A 23,591-nucleotide genomic window follows, 5' to 3' on the forward strand; every position below is an offset into this window, starting at 1 on the left:
CTTCTTTTCTATGGTTGTGAACTGGTCCTGTTTGTTGCTCTATGATTTGGCTTGTTGGGCTTTATCTATAAAGTTAGGCGACATGCATTTTCTCTAAAAAAAGAGAATGTGTACTTAAAGTTCCCAAAAAAAACTTTAAAGATCTTCGACACCAATGTAACTGCACTAACATTCACTATGTTTCGTCCGGGCCATGGCAACCATAACATATTCAAGGAGATGTTGACTTCTATTCATAGAGAACTAAAAGTTCCATTTTATTGAAAGATATAGATCGGGATAACTGAAAATGATTTACAGCTTCAGTCAGATGTACAACTAACAACCATTAATTGAATTCTTCTTCTTGTTCCTTTGACAGAAGGATTTGATCCTTTCGAGGCCATCTTGAAGAGAAGATGGAACACAAGCAAAAGTAATGCGGACCCAATTTTCCATTCCCAGAACACTCCCTGCATTTGAGAGACATACATACATAAGTCCTGTTTTTGAGAATTGTCAAAAGTAGATTATTAATAATCATTTCAAACATTTGCTTGATAACTTTTTGTGAGCAGCACAAACATGTAATGATAGAAACGACACCGGGTCAAGAAACAAGGAGAAGTACAAGCCATGTTAGTCTTCACATAAAAACAAAGAATATTCTAATGCAGTTATACAATATATGGTAATCATTATATGCGTACTTATCTCGGAAATTGTTAAGAACTTCCTATACAGTCCAAAAACACATTAGAATATGTGTTTACATTTAAGAAGCATATATCAGTCAAACAGAATCTAATGTTCTCACAATATATACACTGTTGTTCAGTATAACAAAAATATTACGATCATTCCATACATTTAATTTCTGTACTTAAATGAGAAAATGCAGTCCTACCTGGGCATAAAATCACCGATTCTTCTTTCGCGAGCTTGCAGCAAAAATCAATGTCATCATGGATCTCCTCCAAAAGATGTAAGTTCAGTTTCACCTGTTTACATGGAAGTTAATACACGATTATGGAAAATTGGTCATTTTTTTTCTAAAAACTAGCATAGATCTTTCTGTAATATGATTTGATCAGTATCATTCGCAGAAACAATAAAAATGGACAAATGATATCAAGGTGATTAGTCCTAGAAGAACTTTAGCTCTCGTCATTATTCTTCGAATACATGCATCTTTGTATATATCCATAGAAAAATATAATTTAAATTTAAATTAATTATTTTGGATGCATTGCGGTTCAAAATTAATCATATATAATTAAGTTTATGCTTATTGACACTCCCTAAGGAAAAAATTTACTATATAAAATAGGCTTACCATTACAAACATCGATCCTTCTGGCTTGTGAGGGCATGTAATGTATTTATTCTCCTTTATTTCTGTATAGCATATCTCTGATGATTCCTTTAGCAGACCGATAATCCCCTTGAAGAAATCTTCTTTTGTGTTCTCAAGAATTTGAGGAAGAGCCGCCTAAGCAATTTGATAGTACAAAAATCAATAACTGAGGCATGTGAACCATAAGAGAACAATAACGTCAAGGATATCAAAACCTGAAGATGCAAGAGAAGCTGTTGTAGGTGAAGAAATTCTGAAAATAATGGTATACTCGCAGTACAATGTATATTTTCTAATAGAATTTCTGATATATTACATACTTGACCGAGAAGAATACAATTTATATTTTCTAAGGATTAGTTCTATTCAATAGTCGGTTCAGTTTTTATGTTTATTTATTTTATCGAATCAAAGCAAACAAAGGTAAATAACTACTCCCTCCGCCCCATAATATAAGACGTTTTTTGACACTACACTAGTGTTAAAAAACATTTTACATTATGGGACGGATGGAGTACAAATATATTTATCTTTCTTCAATCATGTTTGACTTCGACTTTCAAACTCGGTAAAATCTATATATACTAACTTCAAGGCGGTCATTTGACATGCACGTGGGCTACCTACAACATAGGGACCGGAGCAAAATAGGACAAGGAGGAGTAAATACCGAGGACTGACCTGAATGAAGGTTGCTGGGTCCGTTGAGACATTAAGGTAATTCGTAATAGATGCAGAGATCTACCAAAAGATAGTCAGTACAAATTTAGCATAATAGGAGTTTAATTAATCCCCGTAGTAGCATGTGAAAAGAATGATTGGGAGTTACCTTAGTTTCCTCTAAAATCTTTGTGGGGTCGTACACCGCTACCCATCCAAGTCGCCATCCAGGCACTATCCATGACTTGGACAGAGACCCTATGGACAACACAGGGGTAATGTGCCCAAACATACCCATTGGGATGAACGGGGCGCTGCCCAGAACCAGCTTGCCGTATACCTCGTCAGCAATCACCAATATTCCGAGCTTTCTTGCCACCTCTGCGACCTAATTGAACAACATCAGCACACGATTAGCAAGAAGAATTCAGCAGGTGCAGTGAATCCATATTCAAACAGAGCGACCGGACAGTAAGGCAAAGGATGGGTGTAAAACCTTGGCCAAATGGTCGTAGGAGTACACGCTGCCACATGGATTGTTTGGGTTTATGATGACCATCGCAGTTGTGTTCTTGTCGGCCATGGATTCCAGCGAGTCGAGGTCGATCTCCCAGCCCTTCTCCGGGATAAGGTCGAAATGTCGAACCTCCAGCTTGTTGAACGCCGCTCGCGCCTCGTAATTTGGATAGCCTGGCCTGGGGAGCAGAATGTTGGCGCCGGCAGTTTGGGCAAGAACCGGGATTATGACTTCGATTGCCTGAGTTCCGCCGGCGGTGAGGAAGATGTCGTCGGCCGATAGCCTGTACGGCACACCCTGCGACAAGTGCTCTGCCACGGCACTGTTTTTACAAGGTGGAAGAAGGTCAAATTTCTTGTTCCTTTTTTAACTGAAGAAGGTCAAATTTCTGAAGGCATAGGGAAAGAGGAACAGTGGACGGACACGTGAAAGCGGCACATGCGCATGCATAGATTACGGTGCAGCACGCGAAAAGGAAATTGTTGTTGTGTTACCTTCGTGCGGCGGGGAGGCCGACGCCGGCGGGGTAGCAGTTGAACTGCCCGGTGCGCAGCGCGGCGGCGACGGCGTCCTCGGCCTCGACGGCCGTGCGGAAGGCCGGGAACACGGACGGGTCCCCGTGGGCCAGGGGCAGCACGGGCCGCGGCCCGTTCTCCTGCACGCTCGCGCTGATCTTGTACCGTATCGCCCGGATGCTCATGTTCGCCCCCGTCGCCGCCAGGACGCCGCCCTTGGCCCCTGCGAAATTCCACTCCACCACCTCCGGCGCCGCCGCCGCCACCTCATGGCCGTTGCTCTCGCCGTTCGCGGCAGCGGCCTCGCCGTGCCCGTTGCTCTCGCCGTTCGCGGCGGCGGCCTCGGCGTGGCCGTTGCTGTTGCCGTTCGCGGGGGCGGCCTCGGCATGGCCGTTGCTCTTGCCGTTCGCGGCGGGGGCCTCGGCGTGGCCGTTGCTCTTGCCGTTCGCGGCGGCGGCGCCGTCGCTCTGGTGTACGGTGGCCATGAGGAAACGAGGAGGAGGAGTCGGAGGAGGACTAGTAGTATTAGGAAACTGGTGCCGCGGTGGATTGAATAGCGGTGATTGACTGTCCTAATATAGCCGTTGCTGTGTCTCTGACCGCGTCCGCCGCGCACATGAACTGGGGCGGCTTCCGGTTCCGGGCCGGGCTGGCAGCACGCTCTGGCACGCGCCGGGCACGCCGCTGCCAGCTGACGGGCGCGTCCGTTACCACCAGTTACCATTATCCCCGGCATATTTTTGGCGGTCCGTTTTGGTTTTATGCACCCGGCAGCACCAAGGAGTACCCTACTACTGGCTACACTTATCTCTCTTTAATAATTTGAGAAAAAAAAAAGAAAAGGACCGGGAGCAGGACGCATGAACCATGATGCTTCTCGACTCAGCCGGTGCTGATTGGTTCAGCCAGTGACACCCACCCAGTTCCGCTCAAAGTGTTTTTATGTGGCTGGATGAACCCTCCTACTACATCACTGCAGGCAGTTTTTTGGCAGTGCCGGCAGACATCATGCTAAAAAAACTCTACCTAACTCGCAAAGCCCAAGCCAGTGAGGAATGACACACATGCCACATGCTATCTCTTTCTTTTTCCCTTTTTTTTTTTTGATTGAGTCGATTTCTTTATTTTTTCTTTTTTTGAGGGAATGAGTTGATCTCTTTCTTTTGTTGGGCTAGATAATTGCAGTGCGTTGCAACGAGACAACAAATTTTTTATACGCAATCACCGTGATTACATGTCAAAAAATGGACTTTAGCTGCCAATTGAATCGGTACTTTCTCAAAAAAGAAAAAATCAGCACTTATTGGTTACCAAAGAAGGCATGGTTTCATTTGGTAAATCGGCACTTTCTTCAAAAATAATCAACACTTGTTGCTTACCAAAGACTACTAATTGTGTGCGTGCACGCACGTCCAGTTAGACAGTAAATATTATTTGCAAGATTTACCTTAATTAATGTTGGTCCCAAGATTAATTATGTTTAACACAAGGAAGCTGTAGCCATTATAAAACTTCTCAAAAAAATTAAGCTGGTTAAAATTAAGAGGCGGGATAGTGCATCAGATTGCTAAATTTAGTTTTGATAATAAGTCTGTGGCTATTCTTTGTAATAGTTTTTTGCTCCATTGTGTTTGCTGTATAAATGATCGTAATAACATATTAATTAATTAATGTACAGGGTGGAGATTTTTAAAAAACTAGGGAGACTCATATTATATTTTATAAAATACTCCCTCCGTTCCCTTATATATGATGTATTTGTTTTCCAAAAATCACAATGTAAGGTGTATTTCACTTTTCCGCTCAGTTTTTCATGTGTGCCCTTCCACCATCCAGTGCATGCCTTCCATAAAAAGTACTCCCTCCATAAACTAATATAAGAGCGTTTAGAACACTACTTTAGTAATCTAAACACTCTTATATTAGTTTACAGAGGGAGTAGTAAGTAATTCACAATTGGAAGGTAGTAAAAAAAGAATCCCTCTCCCCGATTGCTTGCAGTCACATTTCTGGTGCTAGAAGATTCAATTGCCTTTTATTAAATTGCTGGTTATTTAGTTGCTGGTAATTAAGATGCTCTACCTAATTAGTTAACGGTATTTTCACCTAAAATTCTTCTCAATTCTATGCCTAGGTCACCGCATTAAAAAAATACACCTTAAATAAAGAAACGGAGGGAGTATATCTCTAAATCCGTTGTCGAATGTAATTTCTAACTGTATAGCTTTTGTGTCATTTTATACATATTTTAGTAGTCAGATCAAAGACGTAAAGCCCTTGTCCGACTTATGAACCCAACCGGAAAGAGTAGGAAAGTGGAGAGCTCAAAAAATAAGAAAGGTCACGGCTTTTTAAAATAGACAGAGAAAGAACATATAAAGAAAACTGTTAACATGATCTGCACAAAAGACATGTAGCACTTTACCGGATAGATAAGACGGAGGTTGCTGATACCCTTCCTTTTTTAACAAGGTGGTGGTTGGCAAAAATTGCAGTTCCTTCGTTTAGTAGTCACAGGTGAGTTGATATTGGATCACCCGATGGCATCAAGTTTGGCTTCCCTGTTATTCCTGCTGCCAACCTCCCCCGGTTACCGGAGAAAATATAGAAGGGAAGCGCCCGCAAATGAGTGCAGAAAAACGGCGGGAAGGAAAGGGAAGTTAACTGCAGCCAGATTTGTGGTCTTGGGGATGACTCATTGGCAATGTATGCGTGTGTGCGAGGTGGAGTGCACCGGAAACAGGATGTACCACCCCTGCACGGCAGGTTTGGCTGACGAGGTAGGTCTAGTGATCCGCCATGCTTTTGTGATGGATGGTGCTGACGACGAAAACCCTGTTCATGCGTTGGCATTTTGAGTAACGGACAGCCCATTGGAGAGTAGTGAAGAAAGAGGTTTCAGAGCATCTCCAAATTCGACCCTGGAGAGTGAACGCCCCCCCCCCCCCCCACCACCACCACCACCACCACCACCACCGCACCGCTGGCCGCTCCGGCCGCGGCGGCCACCCCACTGCGCCCCTTGCCCACCCACCCCCCCTGCGGCGGCATGGGCGCGCCGCGCTCCCCTCGGCCCGGATCCAGCTGCGGCCCTGCTGCGGGAGAACTGGATTCGCCCATCGGTTCGAAGACGGCTCCTCCACCCCCTACCGTGCTCCATAGCTGCGGCGTCTCCCCTGTCCCAGATCCGGCATTTCAGCCACGAATCCTACATCGTGGTGAATGCTCTTCGGCTGCGGCGCCGGAGCCACCGGCTCTGCGCCTTAAATCCATCATAGTCGCCTCTGCTACAGATCCTGCGGATCTTGAGGTGCCCCCCACCCGCCGTCTCCAATCCATCATAGTTGCCCCGCCCTCCGCAGTCCCCCCTTCCTCTTTGGGGCCGGACGGTGGATGGACGGCTGTCTCCTCCAAGAAGACCTGCGGCCGCCCCTCTGGCCTGCCGGACAATAGCAGGCCCCCTCAGCACCGCTCCCAGGATCACCGGGCTGCGTTCAATGCGGTCGGGGGGCGGGAGGCCTTCTTATGCCGCTTCCGCGGCCGCTGTTTTCGATGCCTCAGCAAGCTCCACCGCCGGAAAGACTGTAGAGATCCACTCCATTGCATCATCTGCGAGCGCCCGGGACATTTTGGCCGTGAGTGTCCACAAAATCCTCGCAATGGCCCGGGTGGCCCTGCTGCTGCTAGGCTAGGTCCGCTTGCCCCCCGCCCCCCGGTGCACTCCCGCCTGCACTTCCCCCCGCTGTCACCGCCGCCTCCATCGCCTCCTCCGCCGCACCAGCAGCCCCTCGCCCACCCGCCCGCAGTTTCCATGGCTGAGCTGAGCCTGTCTGACCCCGCACGCCGCCCCCGCACCAGCCACAAGGTGGGGGTCTCCTCGGTGGGAGTGGAGCGGGCCGTCTTCTTCCTCACGCAGCATGCGGTGACGTTGCGCGCTTTGGACGAGATGGCGGCCACATCCCCGATGGCCGTCGGGTGGGCCTTCGAGGCCCAGCTCTGCGTCCCGCCCCACCAGCTGCGGGTCACTGCTCACCAGCCCGAAGACTTCCTCGTCGTCTTCACCCAGCCGGCGCACCATGCCAACGCTATGCGTCGCGGCACCCTGCGCGTCGACGGCATCAACCTCGCCATCCAGCCTTGGCGCGAGGACGACCATGCAGGCTTCGCCACCTTCAACCTGCATGTCCGCTGCGCCATCGAGCACATGCCCATGCAGTACTGGTCCATCGAGGGGGCGCAGGAGGTGCTCGGCGACAAGGTGTGCGTCGACCGGCTCGACAGCCGCACGCTGGAGCGCGGCCACACCAAGACCTTTGCCTGCTGGGTCTGGGTGTGGGACATGGATTTCATCCCCACCAGGCACACCTACTGGAAGCTTTCACGGGGCGCCGGTCGGGTGGAGGAGATGGTTGGTTTCTCACCGCCAGATCGCAGAGTGGCGCCTCCTCCGGGCGCGACGTGTTTCGACCTCCTTATCCACGTCGATCTCATCGAAGACTGGTCCCCGCGCTCCACTCGCTCCTCCCACTCCGCGCAGAGCGGGCTGCCATCCTCCGGCACCGACGACGATGACGCGCTGCCGCGCACCTACCCCGGCACCTGGACCATGCATGTTGAGGATGGTCAGCGCGAGGAGCCGCACAGGCGGCAGGCCCGCGCCCCGGTGGTGGACACTGGTTGCCGGGGCATGCCCCTAAGCGGCTCCAGGCGGGACCCCGACAACGACGGGGCCGGCAGAAGATCCTGGAAGGACACGCTTCTGGGCCGCGGGCGTGGCCACCAAGCTCAGCTGAGGTCTCGTCCAGGGACCGCCGTGTCCGCAGCCGCTCGCCGCCGACGCATCACCGTTCTGGTAGTTCCAAGGGACAGGGCCGCAAGACCAACGGTCACGGGCGCGAGACCAGCGGCCACGGGCCCAAGAAGAGTGCAAGACAGGACACGTCCGCGGCCGCCCCGGCCCTGCCCGCTCACCTCACCTATGAAGCCCTCAACGACGACCTCGAGCATTTCTTCGCCCAATCAAAGAAGCCGATCACCGCCATGGAGCCGGCCAAGGCTGACGCTGCCCACCTCGACGTTGAGATTGAAGCTGTGTTGGTTGCGCCGCTGGAGTTCTCTGACAAAGAGAAAGGGCAGCATGAAGATGCCCAGATGGCCGGACCGGATCACTTCGGGCCAACGCTATCCGGGCCATCCCGCAACCCTGCAAGCTTCAACTGCAGAACGCCCACAGCTGCAACAACAGTTCAGATGCAGCTTGGAGAAATCATTGAGCAAGTGTGCCACCTGGAGCTTCAAGACCCTGGTCCTGCTGCTCGAGATCTCTTCACCAGCCCCACACCAGCCCTGCTACCATTGCCACCGTCCAGGAGATACTCTGCTACGGCCAAGTCCAGAGCAACTTCCATGCCACCCCCGCGCCAGAGTGCTCGTCAGGCTGCTCAGAACAACGCCACACCTGTCGCCGAGCGCGCCACGCTACGCCTGGTGAAGGGTCTGGGTCTGCTGGGTCCAAAGGAGAAGATGACTGCCAAGGCGGCTGAAGCCCTCATCTGCAGGTTCGATGAGCCGCTCTCCGACGACGACATCAACGTCATCGCCAAGTTGACCAGGCTCAACAAGGAGGCGCTGCGCGTGGCCGTGGGCATGGCAGGGCCTGAAGCTGAAGCCGAGGAGGCCGGAGTGTAGTCATGTTAGTGCTCCTCTTCATCTGTAGTAGTTTCCGACAGCGGTCGGCAGTAGGCCGGCTCGAGCTAGTTCTAGTTCATCTCTGTAGCAGTAGTGGTAGGTGGTTTAGCTTCCGTCGTCGATACTTGGGGCCTATTGGTGGTCGACGACGGCCCCAGGCTAGTATGGATGTGTATCAGTTGCATTTACATTCCCCTTTCAATGGTAATAGCTGTCGGAACTCGTCGATGGTGTTGTTACTTTTAGAGTTGTTCTATGTTCCTGATGAGTAGTACAAAGTGTGCAATTTTAACCTGGAACATTAGGGAACTGAACACGCCAGCCAGGCGAACTGCTGTGCGACATATAGTAGAAGCGCAGCGGACAAACATTCTCTGTCTGCAAGAGACTAAGCTAGAATCTTGGACGCCCAGTGTTGTCAGAGAGCTGGGAGGGGCCAGATTAGATGGGTGCGCTGTTCTTCCAGCGATCGGCACTAGAGGAGGAATTGCTGTACTATGGGACAAGAGTATGGTCAGTTTCGCAACGCACGCAGTCGGCAACTTCTCAATCACCGGAAAAGTGTCTCTGGTCCAGGAAAGGCTTGATTTCTGGCTCACAACTGTCTACGGGCCAGTGGACGACACGAGAAAAGATGATTTCCTTGCTGAAATAGCTCATGCTGCACCACCACAAGGATAACCCTGGCTGCTAAACGGAGATTTTAACATCATCTATGAAGCCCGTGACAAGAACAATCTCAACCTGAACAGGAGGATCATGGGCAGGTTCAGAGCAGCGATCGACAGAGCAGGCCTAAGAGAGATCAAATGCAAAAATAGGAGGTTCACATGGACAAACGAGCGTCAAAATCCAATGATGGTCAGCATTGACAAAGTGTTCTGCAACTCGGAATGGGATGCCCTCTTCCCTTCTTTTATGCTGATGGCCACGGCAACAGCATGTTCAGATCACTGCCCACTGCCGCTTGCAAACACTGCGGCGCCACGCAAAAGAGCTGCCTTCTGTTTTGAGTCCTTTTGGCCACGTTTCCCTCATTTCCATGAAACAGTTGAAAGAGCCTGGCAGCGCCCTGTTAATCACACCTGCCCAATCATCAGGCTCAAGAAGAAGATGCAGAGGACAACGCATGATCTCAAAATTTGGGCAAAGACTCTTTTTAGCGATGCAAAGGTTTAGTTTCATCTGGCGTGTGAAGTAATCTTGAGACTTGATGTAGCTCAAGAAAAAAGAGGACTGACACAACATGAATTTTGGCTAAGGAAACAACTGAAACTTCGTATCCTTGGACTGGCTGCAGTGGAGAGATCAAGGAAAAGACAGGCATCAAGACTAACCTGGCTCAAGGCAGGAGATGCACGAACGGCCTTCTTCCAAGCAAAGATCAATTCCAGAAGGAGGAAGAACTTTATACACTCCCTGCAAACTGAAATGAGTACAGTCACTGCGCACGAGGAAAAGAAAGAAATTGCCCACGACCATTTTGCAAATCTGCTGGGGAAAAAGGAGGAAAGGCGTTGCGCCATCAACTGGGAGGAGTTGGATATGCCAAATATGCAAAACGAGGGACTGGACAATCCGTTCTCGGAACCTGAAGTTTGGGCTGCTATCATGGCATCTCCATCTGAGAAAGCTCCAGGCCCCGACGGCTTCTCAGGAGCTTTCTTCAGAGCTTGCTGGGGCACCATAAAGAATGACGTCATGGAAGTTTTTGATCACTTCTATAACCTAGCTGAAGGTGATTTTACCGAATTCAACTCAGCCATGATCGCCCTCATTCCCAAGAAGGACGGAGCTACTAGAATGAGCGATTATAGACCTATAAGCCTGATACATTCCATTGCCAAACTGATCACAAAAGTGCTATCCATGAGACTAACGGTTGTCATTGAAAAGATTATCTCGCTTGCTCAAACGGCCTTTCAGCGCGGGAGATGCATCCATGACAGCTACATTTACGTGCAGAATTCTATCCGATCTCTTCATAGGAACAAAACCCCAGCACTTCTTATTAAGCTAGATATAGCTAGGGCCTTCGATAGCATATCTTGGGAATACCTATTAGAATTGCTTCAGAGACTGGGTTTCTCGGCCAGATGGAGGGATTGGATCGCCCTGCTGCTATCCTCCTCCACCTCGTCCTGCATTCTCAACGGCGATCTAGGAGACATTGTCATCCATCTTCGTGGGCTCCGACAAGGGGATCCCCTATCACCGCTTCTCTTCATCCTCTGCATAGATCCACTCCATCGCCTCCTAGATGCGGCCACTAGGGCGGGCGTGCCGAATCCCATCCCGGGCGCGGCAGCAAGGATGCGCACGAGCTTATATGCTGACGACGCTGTCATCTTCATCAACCCTGCACGTCAGGAAGTAGATAGTCTTGTTGAGCTGCTACGGTTTTTCGGCGACGCTACGGGACTCCGGGTGAACCTTACAAAATCTCTCGCGGCTCCCATTAGGTGCGACGACATAGACATGGCAGATGTTCTTCAAAACTTTGGTGACATTACGACGGCGTTCCCGATTAGATATCTCGGCCTCCCAGTCACGATGGGGCGCATTAGACTAGTGCATCTTCAGGCCATTCTGGACAGGATCCGGGCTCGCCTTGCCGGCTGGAAAGGCAGATTAATGCCGTTGCCTGGTCGACGTGTCCTAGTGCGCTGCGTACTTTCGGCCATGCCCACCTTCGCGCTCACAGCCCTTCGAGTTCCAAAGAAGTTCTATAAAGACGTAGATAAATCACGGCGGCGTTTCCTCTGGGCAGGAGATGAGGAGATGTCCGGTGGAAAGTGCAAAGTGGGCTGGAGCACGGTGACCACGCCTGAGCAGTATGGTGGTCTCGGCATTCACGATCTTCCTCATTTTGCCAGGGCTCCACGTCTGCGCTGGTTATGGCAATCCTGGAAGACCCCAGAAAGGCCATGGGTCGGGACGGGCACGCCCTGCGACGCCTCAGACAGGGCCCTGTTTGCTGCATCCACTGCGGTGACCATCGGCGACGGAGCAACGGCGTCTTTCTGGTTCTGCTCATGGCCAGGTGGATGACAACTTTGCCAAGCCTTCCCCACCCTTTTCGCAAGATCAACCAGGAAGAACCGTTCGGTCAAGGACGCACTGCACGCTGACAGATGGATCCTGGACTTGAGGCGAGGTGACCCCGATGCCATTGCACTGCAGGTGGTGCAGCTTGCGAGGGAAATCAGGCAGGCTGCCCTCGCCATCATCCCAGGAACCGAAGATTCTATTACCTGGAAGCTCGGCGCCTCGGGATGCTACACAACAAGTTCAGCGTACAATGCCCAATTCAGCAATAGACAGATTACCTCCTTCAAATCCATCATCTGGAAAGTCTGGGCGCCGGGCAAGATCAAGATGTTCCTTTGGTTGCTGCACCTTGACAGATTATGGTGTAATGATCGTCTGCAAAGGAGAGGCTGGGAAAATGGATATTTCTGCCCGATGTGTATGCGCAGCCTCGAGACTTCAGTTCATCTCTGCTGGGAATGCCCGGTTGCACTGCAAGTCTGGCACGCGGGGGCAACCTGGAACGGCTGTGCCTCTCTGGACCAGGCCTTCTGGCACAGTGGAACAACAACAACGGACCGAGTGCAAAGGATTATAGCGGCAGCCGCCCCAGGCCACAGGAAGGGGGTTAAAACCGTTGTGGCACTCATCTCCTGGCACATATGGTTAGAGTGCAACGCTTGCACATTCAGAGGGAAGCAGGCAAACGCAAGGCACGTCATTGAAGCCTGCAAGCGCGACATGGAGCAATGGAGAATGGCCGGGGCAAAGTGCATTGAGCTACCCTTTGGGGAAGTGACGTGAAAGTATCGCCCTACGAGCTTGGAGCCGCAGTTCCCTTACACCTGCGGGGCAGTTGTAATTTTCCCCTTTCTTGATCACTTGATCACCCCTTGTCACTCTCCCTTCTGCTTAAATCAATGAAATGCCGGCAATGCTGGCCACTTCAAAAAAAAATCGATCCTCAAATCGCTCCCTTTCGGATCGAGCTGTTCGTCGCACCTCACCACTAAACGTCTGTGAACGCGTCCACGCGTTGGTTTTTTCGTAGATCGAAACCAAACTAGTGGGGTTTTGCGGGAGTCTCTGGCACCCCCGGTCCATCCAAAACCACACCCGGAGCCCGTGTCTTCGTCCCTCCACATATGCTCTCCTTTGCTCTACATCTGCTTCCTCCCGAACTGACGTCGATGTACCACCTAGCCGCCCGCCAAACCTTTGTCGGACATCCGCCCGGTTGCCACACCGCTTTACCTACGCCACCGTTTCACCTCTATGGATGCCGTTCGTAGGGTTCATCATGCCCGTCAAGTGTTCGGTGAAATGCTCCTACTAATTTTTTTCCACATTTTGTCTCCCTTTTTTGGAGCAATGGATTCGGACATGGGAGTATTTGTACGAGAACTACGTTGAGACGTCCGATGACTCATCCATCGAGGAGGATTATGCGGATGAAACGACGATGATGTATGCGGTCATTACAAACACGGAGCATGCAGAAGAACATGTTCTCAGTTTCAAGGAATCAATCAAGGGTCATCAAGTGTTGAATCGTAACAATGCACAGATGGTCGGTTCCTGTATCACTATCCGCGGGCGGATATCGTGTCTGATTTAGGGGTCAGTGTTGGAGATGCCCTTGAACCCGGTTGAAGGACGGACGAAGAGAGGACGAAGAAGGAGCGGTGAGGCACGTGTGGTCGTGGGCGTCCTCGATCCGTGCACACCCGAGTGGGTGAAGCCGTAACCGGAGCTACAACATCATGTGTCGCCCATTGCGCCACCGCATGCGCCGGTGGCAGTACTGGCACCGTGCCTGTTTCCATGGCCGGCTCCGGTCTACATCGACCTCACCGATGAGGAAAATGGCGACGTCCAGTAGATCTACGTTTTGCTAATGTTTTTTTTCATTTTAACTATGTAACGAACGGAATCTAAATGTATGTATTTTTACTTCAAAAATTTTGGTCAAAAATTCAAATTGCGGACGGCATGATGGGCACGATGGGCACACTAGCGGGTTGGCATACATGGTCACTTTTGGGGTCACCCAAATGAACAAAACACGGATAAATTTGTTGTCTGTGTGAATTGGGCCTTTGGAGTTGCCCTAAGGCCAACTCCAACACACGACCCTATTTCGTCCGTCCCAGTCCATTTGGCTCGAAATGGATAAATGCCACGGCCAAACGCGTGTGATCCTGAGCAAATTTTGTCATGCTCGTGTCCAGCTCAACCCAATTCTCGCGCAAATTTGGGCCAGATTTGCGTCCAGACGGACACTGGACAGACACGCACGCGCCCTCTCATCGTCCGCCATAGGGCCGTCATGTCGGTCGTGCAACTGCTTTCCACCAGCCCCATTTAATCCGCATGCGTGGTCGGGCCCTCATGTCAGTCTCCCAGCCGCCCCCGACGCGTCCTTTTTAATGGCAAATCCGTGGATCGGATAGTCCCCTTCCGAACTCTAGCTGTATCAGCACTCTTCCACTGCCCCCTTGCACCTCCACAAGCCCAACCCTAGCGTCGCCCCCATGCCTCGCTCCCCGCTGGCCGCCGACATCGAGATGTGGAAGTGGATCCCCGGCAAGAAGGGGAAGCACAACTACGAAGCGGGGTTGTCCTCTGCGTCATCAGGGAGCACCTCCTATGCCATGTCGCCGCATGCCTTCTCCATTTCGTCCCCGACGCCCTGCCGCACATGCGGCCGTATGTCAAGGTGGACGTGTGCCAACGGTATTGGGACAGGGCCACCCCACTGTCGTGGACCGACGCACAACTCACAAACGGCCGGCATCTCAACCCAGATCGGGTGCCCATGCCGCCGATCCTGGCGAGCAGTCGCGCCCGTCTGCTGTAGATCAACCGCCGGCGCTTCCACCTGTCATCAGATCTCGTCAACCTCCCAAGGTACGCTGTCGACTCCCCCCATGATGACACCTGGTTCTGGTACAAGCACGACCTGCGGCGGCCGACGTTCTTTGTCGGTCATGCTCCAATCCCACCACGGGTGCGCTCTACCGCAAGCCGTGCGCGTGCCCCCTGGTCGCGCTAGTGCGCGTGCGTACGCCCACGCCCTCCCCCTCGCCGTCCCCGCCACCACCACCTCCAACCATGACCACCGGAGAGGAGGAGGAGCTAGTGAGGAAGGTGCTCGAGGACTCAAAGAGAGAGTACGAACGCAGCCAATGGGACGGCCTTGACGTGCAGATGGCATTGCCGGCTGTCAATGACATCGCCATACCAGAGCTAGAGGAGAAAGATGATATGCTTCTGGCCACGCCCTGGGCCCTGCCTTGGTGGGGCAGTCATGTAGATGTCGATGGTGCCCTGCACACCGAAGTACGTGTCTACGCCAGCCTTGTGGGTGGGCAGCGAGTTGTGGTCACTGTCCCCACCACGGCCACTAGTGGTGCCGCAGCTACTGCAGCCACAGCAGGTACTGCCCCGCCCACCTTTGGCAGCCACTTCCGTACATCGACCTCGCCATGGACGAAGATGACGAGGACGGCGGCGACGGCTGATCTAGGGTTACCTTATTTTTAAGTTTTCTTTGGTTCAAGTTTAATTTTTAATGTTCGACCGGGACTTGTGGACTTAAGTAAATGTAATATATAAGAGCAACACCAATGCGCCAACCCATTTTGTCCGCGCGTGTCCGTTTGGGTCGGCGCGGACAGAAAAGTTGGCCGAACGCGTCGACCCAAACGGACGCGCGTCTGCTTTTCGTCCGCGTGCCAACCCATTCCCGGCCCATTGTTGAGCCTCATTTGCGTCGGCGTGGACACGAAATGGATGCGCACGGCACCCGCGTACTCCTCCCCTGGCCCGCTAGTCAGCGGCACATTGGACATCCTCTCCCACCCCCAAGATCAAAAGCAAACCCTCACCCGCCTCCGCCGTGTCGTCGCCGCCGCCCATTTCTAGTGCCTCTGCCAGCAGCAGGTGCTGACACACCTCCCCCCAACACCGCCACCACCGTCTCACCGCCGGGGCATCGAATATTCCCACCCCACCTCCCGACACCCACGCGAGCAGGAAGCCGCCTCGCTACCAGCCAGCTCCTTCGTCCTGACGCCGGCACGCTCATCGCACGTCTCTAGAGCAGCCACCTGGTCCAAGGGAGGCGCGTGTCTCCTTGCCGGTCGGCTCCGTTGTCGATGCCCGCAAGCTGTTAGATAGTTTGCCAAGGTACAAAATGGACTCCGCCGACGAGTTCTTTTCCGTAATTTCCTTTGCGACTCCGACGATTCCTCCTCCGATGATGAGGAGGAGATCTTGGCTACCGTGTTGGTCCATCACCACCTTAACAGCCAGCGCCCGTTGTTCCGTGGCTCGATCCTGGGGCACCTTTCGGTGTTGAATCGCAACCGAGAGAGCGGGCATTTCCTTCTTTGGAAGGACTACTTTCACACAACCAACCCGCTGTTCAAACATCAGAAATTCCGGCGGCATTTTCGTATGAGTAGGCATCTTTTCAACCGTATTAGAGAAGGGGTGGTCGGATACGATGACTATTTCGAGTGCAAAGAGGATGCCCTTGGAAAGATTGGCTTCTCGTCTTATCAGAAATGCACTTCAGCCGTTCGGATGCTTGCATACGGATGGCCGGTGATCTCATTGATGAGTACATCCGTATGAGCGAGTCTACATGCCTAGACTCCATGTACAAGTTCTGCAAGGTTGTGATTGTTGTGTTTGGCCCTGAGTACTTGAGAGAGCCGACTGCTCAAGATACAGCCCGCTTGTTGGCCATGAATGCCAGCAGGGGCTTCCCAGGGATGCTTTGAAGGAAATATGCCCTAGAGGCAATAATAATGTTGTTATTTTATATTTCCTTATTCATGATACAGGTTTATTATTCAAGCTAGAATTGTATTGATCGGAAACTTAAATACATGTGTGAATACATAAACAAATACTGTGTCCCTGGTAAGCCTCTACTAGACTAGCTCATTGATCAAATATGGTTAAGGTTTCCTAACCATAGACCTATGTTGTCATTTGATAACGGGATCACATCATTAGGAGAATGATGTGATTGATAAGACCCACCCGTTAGCTTAGCATATTGATCGTTCGGTTTATTGCTATTGCTTTCTTCATGTCAAATACATATTCCTCCGACTATGAGATTATGCAACTCCCGGATACCGGAGGAATACCTTGTGTGCTATCAAACGTCACAACTTAACTGGGTGATCATATAGATGCTCTAAAGGTATCTCCGAAGGTGTTTGTTGAGTTGGCATAGATCAAGATTAGGATTTGTCACTCCGAGTATCGGAGAGGTATCTCTGGGCCCTCTCGGTAATATACATCATAAGAAGCCTTGCAAGCAAAGTGACTAATGAGTTAGTTGCACGATGATGTATTACGGAACGAGTAAAGAGACTTGCCGGTAACGAGATTGAACTAGGTATGAAGATACCGACGATCGAATCTCGGGCAAGTAACATACTGATGGACAAAGGGAATTACGTATGTTGTCATAACAGTTTGACCTATAAAGATCTTCATAGAATATGTAGGAGCCAATATGGGCATCCAGGTTCCGCTATTGGTTATTGACCGGAGAGGTGTCTCAGTCATGTCTACATAGTTCTCGAACCCGTAGGGTCCGCACGCTTAACGTTCGTTTACGATATAGTGTTATATGAGTTATATGATTTGGTGATCTAATGTTGTTCGGAGTCTCGTATGTGATCATGGACAAGACGAGGAGTCTTGAAATGGTCGAGATGTAATGATTGATATATAAGACGATGATATTCAGACACCGGAAGTGTTTCGGAGTGTATCGGCTGATCATCGGAGAACCGGAGGGGGTACCGGGCACCCCGGGGAGGTTAGTGGGCCTATCGGGCCATTAGAGGGGAGCACACCAGCCCACAAGGGGCTAGCACACCCCCTATGGCAGCCGCCTGCTACCTCTTGAGCATGCGTTGGTTTTCCCTTGAAGAGGAAAGGGTGATGCAGCAAAGTACCCTAAGTATTTCCCTCAGTTTTTGAGAACCAAGGTATCAATCCAGTAGGAGACTACACGCAAATCGCCTAGTACCTGCACAAACAATCAAGAACCTTGCAACCAACGCGATAAAGGGGTTGTCAATCCCTTCACGGCCACTTGCAAAAGTGAGATCTGATAAAGATAATAAGATAATATTTTTGGTATTTTTGTTGTATAGATTGTAAAATAAACGGCGACAGAAATTGGCTAGTTGACGGGAAACTAATATGATGTAAAATAGAAGATTATATGATGGAAAATAGACCCGGGGGCCATAGGTTTCACTAGTGGCTTCTCTCAAGATAGCATATATTACGGTGGATGAATAAAATTACTGCCGAGCAATTAATAGAAAAGTGCATAGTTATGAGAATATCTAGGCATGATCACGAACATAGGCATCACGTCCGTGTCAAGTACACCGAAACGATTCTGCATCTACTACTATTACTCCACACATCAACCACTATCCAGCATGCATCTAGAGTATTAACTTCATAAGAACAGAGTAACGCATTAGGCAAGATGACATGATGTAGAAGGATAAACTCAAGCAATATGATATAAACCCCATCTTTTTATCCTCGATGGAAACAATACAATACGTGCCTTGCTGCCCCTGCTGTCACTGGAAAAGGACACCGCAAGATTGAACCCAAAGCTAAGCACTTCTCCCATTGCAAGAGAGATCAATCTAGTAGGCCAAACCGAACTGATAATTCGAAGAGACTTGCAAAGATATCAAATCATGCATATAAGAATTTAGAGAAGAATCAAATATTGTTCATAGATAATCTTGATCATAAACCCACAATTCATCAGATCTCGGCAAACACACTGCAAAAAGTACTACATCGAATAGATCTCCAAGAAGATCGAGGAGAACTTTGTATTGAGATCCAAACAAAGAGAAGAAGCCATCTAGCTAATAACTATGGACCCGGAGGTCTGTGGTAAACTACTCACACATCATCGGAGAGGCTATGGTGTTGATGTAGAAGCCCTCCATGATTGATTCCCCCTCCGGCGGAGCGCCGGAAAAGGCCCCAAGATGGGACCTCACGGGTACAGAAGGTTGCGGCGGTGGAAAAAGTGTTCCGTGGCTCTCCTGGATGTTTTCAGGGTATGAGAGTATATATAGGCGAAAGAAGTAGGTCGGTGGAGCCTGTTGGATATGCCCTAGAGGCAATAATAAAATGGTTATTATTATATTTCCTTGTTCATGATAATTGTCTATTGTTCATGCTATAATTGTGTTATCCGGAAATCGTAATACATGTGTGAACACATAGACCATAACATGTCCCTAGTGAGCCTCTAGTTGACTAGCTCGTTGATCAATAGATGGTTACGGTTTCCTAACCATGGACATTGGATGTCATTGATAACGGGATCACATCATTAGGAGAATGATGTGATGGACAAGACCCAATCCTAAGCATAGCACTAGATCGTGTAGTTCGTTTGCTGAAGCTTTTCTAATGTCAAGTATCATTTCCTTAGACCATGAGATCGTGCAACTCCCGGATACCGTAGGAATGCTTTGGGTGTACCAAACGTCACAACGTAACTGGGTGGCTATAAAGGTGCACTACAGGTATCTCCGAAAGTGTCTGTTGGGTTGGCTCGGATCAAGACTGGGATTTGTCACTCCGTATGACGGAGAGGTATCTCTGGGCCCACTCGGTATTGCATCATCATAATGAGCTCAATGTGACTAAGTAGTTATTCACGGGATCATGCATTACGGAACGTGTAAAGTGACTTGCCGGTAACAAGATTGAACGAGGTATTGGGATACCGACGATCGAATCTCGGGCAAGTAACGTACCGATTGACAAAGGGAATTGTATACGGGATTGCTTGAATCCTCGACATCGTGGTTCATCCGATGAGATCATCATGGAACATGTGGGAGCCAACATGGGTATCCAGATCCCGCTGTTGGTTATTGGCTAGAGAGGTGTCTCGGTCACGTCTGCATGATTCCCGAACCCGTAGGGTCTACACACTTATGGTTCGATGACGCTAGGGTTATAAGGAAGGTTTGTATGTGATTACCGAATGTTGTTCGGAGTCCCGGATGAGATCCCAGACGTCACGAGGAGTTCCGGAATGGTCCGGAGGTAAAGATTTATATATGGGAAGTCACCATACGGTCACCGGAAATATTCGGGGGTATACCGGTATTGTACCGGGACCACCAGAGGGGTTCCGGGGGTCCACCGGGAGGGTCCACCTGCCCCGGAGGGCCTTATGGGCGGTAGATGGAAGGGAACCAGCCCTTGGTGGGCTGGGCACCAACCCCCCTAGGGCCCATGCGCCTAGGGTTTGGGGGGAACCCTAAAGGGGGCGCCCCCCTTGCTTGGGGGGCAAGCCACCTCCCCCCTTGGCCGCCGCCCCCCTCTAGATCCCATCTAGAGGGGCCGGCCCCCTTCCCCCTTCTCCCTATAAATAGAGGGGTGAGGGGAGGGCTGCAGCACCACATCCAAGGCACAGCCCCTCCCCTCCCCAACACCTCTCCTCCTCCGCGTGTGCTTGGCGAAGCCCTGCCGGAGAACTGTCACTCCACCACCACCACGCCGTCATGCTACTGTTGGAGTCTTCTTCCTCAACCTCTCCCTCCTCCTTGCTGGATCAAGGCGTGGGAGACGTCACCACTCCGTACGTGTGTTGAACGCGGAGGTGCCGTCCGTTCGGCGCTTGGATCATCGGTGATTTGGATCACGACGAGTACGACTCCATCAACCCCGTTCTCTTGAACGCTTCCGCTCGCGATCTACAAGGGTATGTAGATGCACTCCTCCCCTCTCGTTGCTAGTAAACTCCATAGATTGATCTTGGTGATGCGTAGAAAATTTTAATTTCTGCTACGATCCCCAACAGTGGCATCATGAGCTAGGTCTATGCGAGTTTCTATGCACGAGTAGAACACAAGTTGTTGTGGGCGTCGATTTTGTCAATTTACTTGCCGTTACTAGTCTTATCTTGATTCGGCGGCATCGTGGGATGAAGCGGCCCGGACCGACCTTACACGTACGCTTACGTGAGACAGGTTCCACCGACTGACATGCACTAGTTGCATAAGGTGGCTAGCGGGTGTCTGTCTCTCCCACTTTAGTCGGATTGGATTCGATGAAAAGGGTCCTTATGAAGGGTAAATAGAGATTGGCATATCACGTTATGGTTTTGGCGAATCGTTCTTGCTAGAAACCTATAGCAGCCACGTAAAAGTTTGCAACAACAATTAGAGGACGTCTAACTTGTTTTTGCAGCAAGTGTCATGTGATGTGATATGGCCAGAAGGATGTGATGAATGATATATGTGATGTATGAGATTGATCATGTTCTTGTAATAGGAATCACGACTTGCATGTCGATGAGTATGACAACCGGCAGGAGCCTAGGAGTTGTCTTAATTTATTTATGACCTGCGTGTCAACTGAAACGTCATGTAATTACTTTACTTTATTGCTAACCGTTAGCCATAGTAGTAGAAGTAATAATTGGCGAGACAACTTCATGAAGACACGATGATGGAGATCATGATGATGGAGATCATGGTGTCATGCCGGTGACGATGATGAACATGGCGCCCCGAAGATGGAGATCAAAAGGAGCAAAATGATATTGGCCATATCATGTCACTGTTTGATTGCACGTGATGTTTATCATATTTTACATCTTATTTGCTTAGAACGACGGTAGCATAAATAAGATGATCCCTCGCTAAAATTTCAAGAAAGTGTTCCCCCTAACTGTGCACCATTGCGAAGGTTCGTTGTTCCAAAGCACCACGTGATGATCGGGTGTGATAGGTTCTAACGTTCGCATACAACGGGTGTAAGCCAGATTTACACACGCAATACACTTAGGTTGACTTGACGAGCCTAGCATGTACAGACATGGCCTCGAAACACAAGAGACCGAAAGGTCGAACATGAGTCGTATAGCAGATACGATCAACATGAAGATGTTCACCGATGATGACTAGTCCGTCTCACGTGATGATCGGACACGGCCTAGTTGACTCGGAGCATGTATCACTTATATGACTAGAGGGATGTCTGTCTGAGTGGGAGTTCGTTAATAATTTGATTAGATGAACTTAATTATCATGAACTTAGTCTAAAAACCTTTACAATATGTTTTGTAGATCAAATGGCCCACGCTAATGTTGCCCTCAACTTCAACGCGTTCCTAGAGAAAACCAAGCTGAAAGACGATGGTAGCAACTACACGGACTGGGTCCGTAACCTGAGGATTATCCTCATAGCTGCCAAGAAAGCATATGTCCTTGAAGCACCGCCAGGTGATGCACCTGTTTTCCCAGCAACTCAAGACGTTCTGAACGCCTGGCAGTCACGTAGTGATGATTACTCCCTGGTTCAGTGCGGCATGCTTTACAGCTTAGAACCGGGGCTCCAAAAGTGTTTTGAGCAGCACGGAGCATATGAGATGTTCCAAGAGCTGAAAATGGTTTTCCAAGCTCATGCCCGGGTCGAGAGATATGAAGTCTCCGACAAGTTCTACAGTTGTAAGATGGAGGAGAATAGTTCCGTCAGCGAACACATACTCAAAATGTCTGGGTTGCACAACCGCTTGTCTCAGCTGGGAGTTAATCTCCCGGATGACGCGGTCGTTGACAGAATCCTTCAGTCGCTCCCACCTAGCTACAAGAGCTTTGTGATGAACTTCAATATGCAGGGGATGGAAAAGACCATTCCTGAGGTATATTCAATGCTGAAATCAGCGGAGGTGGAGATCAAAAAGGAACATCAAATGTTGATGGTGAATAAAACCACTAAGTTCAAGAAAGGCAAGGGTAAGAAGAACTTCAAGAAAGACGGCAAGGGAGTTGCCGCGCCCGGTAAGCAAGCTGCCGGGAAGAAGACAAAGAATGGACCCAAGCCTGAGACTGAGTGCTTTTATTGCAAGGGAAACGGTCACTGGAAGCGGAACTGCCCCAAGTACTTAGCGGATAAGAAGGCCGGCAATACCAAAGGTATATGTGATATACATGTTATAGATGTGTACCTAACTAGCGCTCGTAGTAGCTCCTGGGTATTTGATACCGGTGCGGTTGCTCATATTTGTAACTCAAAGCAGGAGCTGCGGAATAAGCGGAGACTGGCGAAGGACGAGGTGACGATGTGCGTCGGGAATGGTTCCAAGGTCGATGTGATCGCCGTCGGCACGCTACCTCTACATTTACCTACGGGACTAGTTTTAAACCTCAATAATTGTTATTTAGTGCCAGCTTTGAGCATGAACATTGTATCTGGATCTCGTTTAATGCGAGATGGCTACTCATTTAAATCCGAGAATAATGGTTGTTCTATTTATATGAGATATATGTTTTATGGTCATGCCCCGCTGGTCAATGGTTTATTCTTAATGAATCTCGAACGTGATGTTACACATATTCATAGTGTGAATGCCAAGAAATGTAAGGTTGATAATGATAGTCCCACATACTTGTGGCACTGCTGCCTTGGTCACATTGGTGTCAAACGCATGAAGAAACTCCATGCAGATGGACTTTTGGAATCTCTTGATTATGAATCATTTGACACGTGCGAACCATGCCTCATGGGCAAAATGACCAAGACTCCGTTCTCCGGAACAGTGGAGCGAGCAACCAACTTATTGGAAATCATACATACTGATGTGTGCGGTCCAATGAGCGTTGAGGCTCGCGGTGGCTATCGTTATGTTCTCACCCTCACTGATGACTTCAGTAGATATGGGTATGTCTACTTAATGAAACACAAGTCTGAGACCTTTGAAAAGTTCAAGGAATTTCAGAGTGAGGTTGAGAATCAACGTGGCAGG

At 50.0% G+C, this 23,591-nt stretch overlaps 1 protein-coding gene across 1 annotated transcript; it reads right to left on the reverse strand.

The window, feature by feature from the left end:
• Positions 1–208: 208 nt before the first annotated feature.
• On the reverse strand, positions 209–3,590 carry LOC123182311 (nicotianamine aminotransferase A). Its single transcript, XM_044594834.1, has 7 exons — positions 3,008–3,590; positions 2,493–2,835; positions 2,166–2,384; positions 2,018–2,077; positions 1,316–1,471; positions 887–980; positions 209–452 (listed from the first exon to the last, which is right to left on the reverse strand). The coding sequence occupies exons 1-7, from the start codon at positions 3,511–3,513 to the stop codon at positions 319–321; spliced, it is 1,512 nt and encodes a 503-aa protein (XP_044450769.1). The 5' UTR covers positions 3,514–3,590; the 3' UTR covers positions 209–318.
• Between the last annotated feature and the right edge of the window lie 20,001 nt (positions 3,591–23,591).

Source organism: Triticum aestivum, chromosome 1D, assembly GCF_018294505.1.
Source record: "Triticum aestivum cultivar Chinese Spring chromosome 1D, IWGSC CS RefSeq v2.1, whole genome shotgun sequence".
In the NCBI taxonomy this organism is placed as follows: Eukaryota; Viridiplantae; Streptophyta; class Magnoliopsida; order Poales; family Poaceae; genus Triticum; species Triticum aestivum.

Bases quoted from the DNA above. Each gene is read 5' to 3' on its own strand.
- LOC123182311 (XM_044594834.1), bottom strand. From the start codon at position 3,513: ATGGCCACCGTACACCAGAGCGACGGCGCCGCCGCCGCGAACGGCAAG. The intron at 1,472-2,017 runs GTCAGTCCTCGG...CAAATTGCTTAG, and splicing joins ACCCAGCAACCTTCATTCAG to GCGGCTCTTCCTCAAATTCT. The intron at 453-886 runs GTAGGACTGCAT...TCTCAAATGCAG, and splicing joins ATCGGTGATTTTATGCCCAG to GGAGTGTTCTGGGAATGGAA.